The following is an 8,684-nucleotide window of genomic DNA, read 5'->3' on the forward strand; positions in this document are numbered from 1 at the left end:
GCAAACGGAGGAGGCCATGGTCAAGGCTGCAGCCGAGCTTCACCTGCATGCCAGGCAGAGCGCTAACATGGCTGCCAGGCTTAGGGCGCGTCTTGCTGTTACAGACACTGCAAAGAGCCAGGCCGAAGACAAGGTCAAATCTCTGGAAAAACACATTGCCCTGCTTACCCAAAAAAAAGATGCTAAAATCAGACGCCTAGAGGGGGAGAGGACGTGTCTGGAGATGGAAAAAGCTGTGTTGGAAGGCAATGTCTCCGCAATAGAGAAGCAAATGGACAGCGTCATCGCCCTGAATTCCACCATGCAGCTGGAGCTTGACACCCTGAATGATGATAGGCTGCATGGATGGACAGAGGAGAAAAAACTGGTTTATCAGCACGGCTTCCAGGTTGGATTTGAAGAATGGTGCTCTGGGTTCATTGTCAACGATCCAGAGTATACATTCTCAAAGTTTGATGCAGATACCCAGATATGGGTAAATGATTTCAGGGTCAGGGCCGTAGAATCCATCAAGAACAAGAGGATTTTTCTGGGCTTAGAAGCAGAGGACGCGTCCCTTGATCCTGCTCCACTTCAGACTCAGCCTCCCCCTGCAGAAGGCCAAGACAAGACACAGGACGCGCCTCCTACTTAGGACGCATCCTTTATCTTTTACGTATTTGAACTATTTAAGGGTGCGGGCCCCTTGAAGCCTTGCAAGTTGTAAAGACTATTTTTGAACATTCACTTGCACTTTTTTTTCTCAATCATTTACATGGGCGCGCCTGGTGTTTAGGGCGCGTCACCTTTGACTAATTTGTTATCATTTTTACTCCTGTCAAGCAAATATCCATTGTGGGCGCGTCCTCGTTAGTTGGACGCGTCTTTGTTTGTTTTGGAAAGTGCATGAGCACGGCAATACATTGTACTTGTGTGTTTAACCAATGCACAAGGCACGATGGGGCGCGTCCTAACTGTTTGTCATGCCTTAATGTTCTTTTAGAAATATTTTATGGTAGGGACTTGCTTTTATTTTTAAATTAAGAGCATCAACCAATATTACTTGGGCGCGTCCTTGGAAATAGTACACTTCCTAGTTACATTTTTACTCAAGTTCTATTGTTCCTTTTAGCAGCCACTACTTCAGTTAACATCCACATAGAACTATCAATCAAGACGCGCCTCACCTTTGATCCAAAATAAATCATCCTTCACGCAGGACGCGTCTTTGACAAGCACTTTTTCTTTTTTACTTATGTTGTCAATATCATAGTAACATCCAGTCTAAAGGAGCATCAACCAAGATAACTTGGGCGCGTCCTCTAAAATAGTACATTTTTTCTTGAGTTTCATTTATATAAAACCCTAGCTTAGGGCGCGTCCTACATTTAGGACACGTCATGAGACCAAGCAAACTGAGCAAATATCCCTTAGGAAAGTTTCAAAATTTTATTTATAATGCGCTCTGATGTCAAAAGTGCACCAGTCCCACAGCTACTATGCTCTGTGGGGAAATTATTTCTAAAAAATGACCCTTCAACTAGTCCCAAGGTAAGTAGTACATGCACTACCCCCCTAGGCTAGGAGGAATTTATTTAATTCTAGCCTATAAACTGGGCATAAACCAAAATGATAAAAGAAATATGCAAGGGGCCAAAGCCACGCCTTACTGGTAATACTTTCGGAGATGTTCCGCATTCCAAGCTCGCGGAACTAGCTTCCCGTCCATATATTCAAGGTGATAAGTCCCCTTCCACATGATAGACTTTATTCTGTACGGTCCTTCCCAATTAGCTCCAAACACTCCATGTTGGGGGTTCTTTGTATTGGGCATCACTTTCCTAAGTACCAAATCTCCGACCTTTAGCAATTGTCCCTTTACCTTCTTGTTATAATACCTTGCGGCGCGTTGCTGATACGCCGCTAGCCTTAGCTGAAAATTTTCCCTCGTCTCCTCTAAGAGATCTAAATGAAGCCTTTGATTAATCTCAGCATCTTCTTTCCTATAACAATCTCTGTGAAGTGATCCCGATCCGACTTCCACGGGGACCATAGCTTCATAGCCGTAAGTCAGCATAAACGGCGTTTCTCCCGTAGTAGATCGTGGCGTAGTGTTATATGACCACATCACCTTCGGGAGTTCTTCAGGCCAATTCCCTTTACGTTCCTCCAGCTTGGTTTTGAGGGTATGCTTTATTATCTTGTTAACAACTTCTGTTTGTCCATTACTTTGAGGATGATAAACCGCTGCAAACTTCTTCTTGATTTTCAATTCCTCACATAATTGTCGCAACTCCTCGCTATCAAACTGCTTTCCATTGTCGAAAACAAGCTTGTAAGGGATTCCAAACCTGCATACAATTGAGTTGAAAACGAAATCCCTGATTTTCTTTGCGGTGATAGTAGCCAGTGGCATAGCTTCCGCCCATTTAGTAAAGTAATCGACCGCAACCACTGCATACTTGACGTCTCCTTTAGCTTTCGGCAATTCTCCGATAAGATCAATTCCCCACATGGCGAACGGCCATGGGCTTGCCATAGGCGTCAGGAGTGTAGCCGGCATAGACGAGTAGTTTGCAAAGCGCTGGCAGCGATCACATGCCTTGACGAAATTTGTAGCATCTTCTCTCATTGTGGGCCAATAATACCCTTGTCGCAACACTTTCATTGCCAACGAGTTACCCCCCGAGTGATTGCCACAGATTCCTTCATGCACCTCTCTTAGGATGTAATTTCCTTCTTCTTCTTCAACACACCTGAGCAGAGGTTGGTTGAACCCTCTCTTGTATAGGACTTCATCGTATATCACATATCTTGCGGCTTGATAACGGAGTCGACGAGCCATAAACTTATCTTCGGGGAGTGTTCCCTTGCGAATGTAAGCTAGAATGGGCGTCATCCATGTTTTCTTGAGAGCCTCATCCACTTGCATAGTTTCTATCTCTGGGATACTAGGAACCTCCTGGATTTTAAGAGGGATGGATCCTAATAATACAGCCTCTTGTTGCGACCCCATTTTTGCCAGAGCATCCGCATTACTGTTTTTCTCCCGCGGAACGCATTCCAATCTAACTTCTTTGAACATTCCAATCAGGCGCTGTGTACATCTCAAGTATAATTCTGTTCGCAGGCCTCTCGCTTGAAATCCCCCATTCACCTGATTCACTACCAACTCTGAGTCACTTCTTGCAATTAAGTTTCGCACCCCCATTTCCAAAGCGATTTTCAGGCCATTAATCAGCGCATCGTACTCCGCATCATTATTAGTTGCATAAAACTTGAAATGAATTGCGCTCATCAGGTGGTGACCTTCCGGAGACACAAGTACTATACCCGCACCTGCTCCTCCATTATTAACCGCCCCATCCACATGCAAGATCCACCAAGGATGCGGAAACTCTTCCAAAGACTCCTCGGCATGAGGTGGATGTAGCATTACCAAAGCTTTATCATCAATTTCAGAATCAAATTCCAACAAGAAATCGGCTAAGGCTTGCCCTTTTATCGCCGTTCGAGGCACATATTCCAAATCAAACTGTCCCAACTCCACAGCCCATTTCAGCATTCTGCCTGATGACTCTGGTTTGTGCAGGACCTGTCGCAGTGGGTACGCTGTACGAACTTCAACTCTATGGGCTTGAAAATACGGCCGTAATTTTCTTGACGCAAGAATTAGGGCGTAAACCAGTTTCTCCATATTTGTGTAGCGAGTTTTAACGTCGTGTAACCGCTTGCTTACGTAGTACACTGGTGATTGCTGCCCATCTTCCTCTCTTACCAGAACTGCACTGATCGAATATTCAGACACTACGAGGTACAGTATTAGATTTTCCCCATCCAACGGCTTTGACAACATGGGAGGATGTCCCAGTTGCTCCTTGATTCTTTTGAAAGCCTCTTCACATTCTGACGTCCATACAAAGTCTTTCCCAGCTAATTTAATCGCCTTGAAAAACTCCTTGCATCTATCAGACGACTTGGAAATAAATCGATTTAACGCGGCGATTCTCCCAGTCAAACTCTGCACCTGTTTCACATTGGTGGGCGACTTCATATCCAATAATGCCTTGATCTTTGCGGGGTTGGCCTCAATTCCCCTGTGGTTGACAATGAACCCGAGAAACTTGCCCGACTCCACGCCGAACACACATTTTTGCGGATTTAATTTCATACGAAACCTCCTCAGAATATTAAACATCTCCATCAGGTGCTTGATGTGGTCACTCGTCACCTCAGATTTCACCAGCATATCATCCACATACACTTCCATAGTTCTCCCAATTTGATCTTTGAACATCATGTTTACCAACCGCTGGTAGGTTGCGCCAGCATTAATCAAACCAAACGGCATTCCTATGTAACAGTATAACCCCCTGTCCGTAATAAAGGATGTATGTTCTTGATCGGGGCCATACATCGGAATTTGATTGTAACCGGAGTATGCATCCATAAAACTCAACAACGCATGCCCCGCCGTCGCGTCAACCAACTGATCGATTCTTGGCAGCGGGAAGCTATCCTTTGGACAGGCCTTATTGAGATCCATGAAATCCACACATGTCCTCCACTTCCCATTCGGTTTCTTCACCAGTACCGGATTTGCAAGCCATTCGGGGTAGAAGGATTCTTTGATTAGCCCCACCTCCAACAACCGGTCCACTTCTTCTTTTAATGCTATTGCCCTTTCTCCACTTACCGGGCGGCGTTTCTGACGCATGCCCTTACAATTCGGAAGGATATTCAAACGGTGACACATTACTTCTGGGTCGATTCCTATCATATCTGAATGACTCCATGCAAAAATATCAAGATTTGCAATTAGGAAGCGGGCAAGACTTCTTCTCATTTCATCAGCTAACTGGGACCCCACTTTCAAAACTTGCTTGGGTCACTTCTATCAACCGGTATGGATATTGTGTCTTCAGCTGGTCCCGTTTTTTCGGCGGGCATAGGGATCCTGGGATCCAAATCGAAATCAAAGTCTCGGGGGTCTTCAACTTCCATTTTTGTATCTGAGAGCGCGTCCTCTTGAGTGGGAGCATCCACCTCCAGACGGGACGTATCTTTGTGCAACGCAGCTAAAGAGGGCGCGTCCTCGTTTGGAGGAGCATCAACCTCAACTTCATTCAAGGGCGCATCCTTCTTTTGAGGAGCATCAACCTTGAAGTTATTGTCGAGACCTTGCAAAATCTCACTTCTTCCTTCCAACTTTTCCCCGTTAACCTCTTTCTGTATGATTTTCTCTGTATGACTCACCACCACTTCTTCTACGCTACGGATTTCCGAAACACGTCCCTGCGTCAAAAAAGAGTTTCCAGAGGTATTGGTTTCTTCCTTTCCGGGGCTTTCAACAAAATAGTGGGCATGGACCTCTCCACTTGGTTTTGTATGAATATCTTTTATATCTTCAAATGGGAGACCTTTCCCTTCATACCTTCTTCTGCGAAATTCCTTGACAGCCTTGTGATAGCAGTCGCGTGACTCATACTGTGACCCTCTCAGACTGCCAACTCCGTTTGGCGTTGGGAATTTTATCATCAAGTGGTGTATCGATGTTATCACCCTGAACGCTCGCAACCAAGGTCTGCCGACCAGCACATTGTGCGCGGAATCCTGATCTAGCACCTTGAAATCTATCATTTGAGTAACCGACAAAGCTCCTTCTCCGAGCGTGACGGGAAGCCTGACCGAACCCATAACTCTCACGGCTTCCCCAGTAAAGCCATAGACGTGTGCATCTTCGAAATACATGTCGCTATCTGGGAAACCCAGCTTTTTGTAGGTGCTGTAGTACAAGATGTTTGTAGAACTCCCATTATCCAAGAAGACTCGATGTACGTTCATTGCCCCAATAAGCATGGTAATCACCAGTGCATCATTGTGAGGATGATGCACCCACCTAGATTCTTTTTCCTTGAACGTAATATCAGCGGACTCCCCCTTAAAGACCTTCGGGGGTCTGTCTTCCAAGCTGTGGATGTTGGTGAGCGGTGGATGTCTCGCTTCTCTCGCGTTTCTTTCCAGTGCTCGATTACTATCACCAACGAAAGGGTGTCCTCCAAAAATTGCCCTAATACTGCCGGCCCTCTGAAACTTGACCTCTGCTGTTTTCTCAACATCCTCCGCCCGCGGGGGCTGTCTTTCATCTTTACCCTTGTTGTCAAGCCCCCTACGTCGCTTCACCTTGTCAATCCATTCTCCCAGGTGTCCAGCCTTGATCAATTCCTCAATCTCATCCTGCAGGTGACGACACTCGTGGGTGTCATGGCCAGTAGACTCATGGTTGTCACAATACTTCTTTTTATCTCTGCTTTTCCATGATGTTAGACGGTCGGGCTTCTTGAAGATTCCCCTATCCTTATTTACCTCGAAGATATGATCAATGGACGCTGTCAGCGGTGTATAATTGCTGACTCTTCTCTCGTAGTTCGATGGTGGGCTTCATTCTCTTCGCGAGCTCACAGCATTTACCCTGTTAGGGCTTCTGGCGTTTTGCCGATAATCCGGGCTCACGGATCTGTCCCTTCTCTTGGATCGCCCCTTGGAGTTATAGGTATTGTCATTCTTTTTTATTTCTGCAAGCGACTGCTCGATTGCTTTGAACGACTCCGTCTACGCAAGCACATCAGCCAACGATACTGGGTCCTTCCCTTGTAGGTGCTTCCAGAAATCCGCCCTCACACGCAACCCAGCTATAAGCAATATTTTCAACGTTTCATCAGTTGCACCCCTCACTAAAGTAGATTCTGCGTTAAACCTCTTGAAATACGAAGTCAAACTTTCTCCTTCCTTTTGTTTCACATTAGCCAGCGTGGTAACAGGTGGTGTGTACTTCACCGCGGCCTGGAATTGTGTCAAAAACAAAGTTTTCATCTGTTCCCAGGATGTAATTACACCTGGACCAAGTTTTTGGAACCACTGTTGAGCGCCTTCTCTGAAAGTGGCTGCCAAGAGACGGCATCGAGCCAAATCAGGTACTTGATATACATCCATTTCAATGTTAAAACGCCCCAAGAATTCCACAGGATCAGAGTTCCCGTGGAAACGCAAGTCATTGGTTGTGTTCCGGTATCCCGCGGGCAATTGCGCCTCCCTCACAACAGCAGCAAAAGGAGAAGGAGCTTGCGCATTCGCCGTCACTCTTCCTCCCTCAAGATGGTTGAGCAACCTCTTAAGGTCGTTCACATTAAACGTCCCTACCCCAGGAATGGTTTGAACATTAGGCTGCTGGGGTTGTTCTGCGACTTGCTGAAATTCCCCTTGATTACCCCTCGGGTGTGGCGGAGGATCTCGCCGCCCTTCGCCCTGAGGCTGCGGCGGTGGCGCGTTACCATTTTGGTCCTGGATATTTTCCCGTGCGCGAGGTTCATCTTGACCGCGTCTCGGAATTTCATCATTGTTCTGCATTCTTATTTGAATTCGCCCGTCGTCATGGTCATGAGGACGCGCCCCAGACCCATTACCAGTAACGCTGTGGGAAGCTACGGGAATAACGGCGGGGGCTTCTCCAGCGGAGTGCGCTCCACCTCTCCTACCATTGTAAGGGGCTCTTCCGTATTGATATCCCATTCTTCCTCGTCCATTCCTCTGATATCCCCGGTAGAAATTCCCGGGCCTTCCTCACGGAGGGGCACGCTCGTGCTCGCGGTGCCGCATCCCGTCATCCCTTTGGAATGCGGGGGGCACACGCGTCGTATCACGGGGCCTCGCTTCTCCGGCGTTTCCTTCCTTTTTCCATTCTACCAGCAACATCCTCAAATCGTCGTCCTCCAACCTTATGCCAAGCCTCCTTTTCAAGGCTGAAAGATCCCTTCCTCCCTCGTCTTAGTTTTGAGTGTCCTCCGCACGACGACGCTCGTCCATCGTACGCCCGGACCTATGCGGGTGTGGTACTACCTGGTTGCCTAGGCGTGGCCTTTCTCTGTCTTCAGTGTCCTCATCCGCAAGCTCCATAATAGGTTCTACATCATCCGAATACTCCAAACGTCGTGGAGTGATTCGCGGGTTTTCCCGGCTCCCTTGGGTATCTCCTTCAACTACAGGGGCTTTCCCCAAGGCATGACCATGACGGGGGAAACGACGACCTCTTCTCGTCTTTCGACGCTCCACCGTGTTTAGTCTTGAGTTAAATCTGTTAAGAGTATCCCCATGCGATATAGTTGCTCCAATATATCAGCGTTGCTGATGAGAACTGGAGGTGTCCCCCCTACATCCGGAGCCCTTGGTAGATCCGCCATGTTTCTGGGAACATAAGGTTCATGGCGAGTATAATGCCCCCCGCCTTCTCCTTCAGACCTGCTGTCACTTCCATCATAAGAACTTCCATCACGATTGTAAGACATCTTTTCCTCCTAAGATTGTGACCTTAGTTAGCAGCCCCTCCTTCTAGCGCCAATTTGTTGACGGAGGAATCTGGTGACAACAAAGATTGAGGTTTCTCGCCGGAACTAAGATCTGTGACGATGGTTCTTTGCCGGAAACTTAAGCGGTGTGTAATTGATTGTGGTTGTTTTAGGCTGAGATTGATCAGAGTAAGTGGTGGCTCTCTTATCAGCTCTCAACTTCTTACCCTCTCAATGTGCCTACGTACCCTTTATATAGGGATCAAACCTGACGTAGTTCTCGTAGGACAGGAAGTCTAATGAATTTAGACTTCTTACTCCTAAGCCCAGTAGAAGCCCATCCGATATCCATCTTCCGCTAGC

General features: G+C 47.0%; 1 protein-coding gene across 1 annotated transcript; it reads right to left on the reverse strand.

Moving 5' to 3' along the window:
• Window positions 1-1,580: 1,580 nt before the first annotated feature.
• LOC141700792 (uncharacterized) lies at window positions 1,581-7,548 on the reverse strand. Its single transcript, XM_074504479.1, has 8 exons — window positions 7,180-7,548; window positions 6,604-6,822; window positions 4,863-6,162; window positions 4,676-4,761; window positions 3,891-4,291; window positions 2,736-3,767; window positions 2,225-2,330; window positions 1,581-1,592 (listed from the first exon to the last, which is right to left on the reverse strand). Exons 1-8 carry the CDS (start codon window positions 7,546-7,548, stop codon window positions 1,581-1,583), a joined length of 3,525 nt encoding a protein of 1,174 aa, XP_074360580.1.
• Between the last annotated feature and the right edge of the window lie 1,136 nt (window positions 7,549-8,684).

Source organism: Apium graveolens, chromosome 2, assembly GCF_009905375.1.
Source record: "Apium graveolens cultivar Ventura chromosome 2, ASM990537v1, whole genome shotgun sequence".
NCBI lineage: Eukaryota > Viridiplantae > Streptophyta > Magnoliopsida > Apiales > Apiaceae > Apium > Apium graveolens.

Coding starts and splice junctions, on each gene's coding strand:
- LOC141700792 (XM_074504479.1), bottom strand. CDS start 7,548: ATGGGATATCAATACGGAAGAGCCCCTTACAATGGTAGGAGAGGTGGA. Junction 3,768..3,890: donor GGGAAAGACTTTGTATGGAC/GTCAGAATGTGA, acceptor ATATTCGATCAG/TGCAGTTCTGGTAAGAGAGG. Junction 2,331..2,735: donor TTCAACCAACCTCTGCTCAG/GTGTGTTGAAGA, acceptor AATTGTATGCAG/GTTTGGAATCCCTTACAAGC.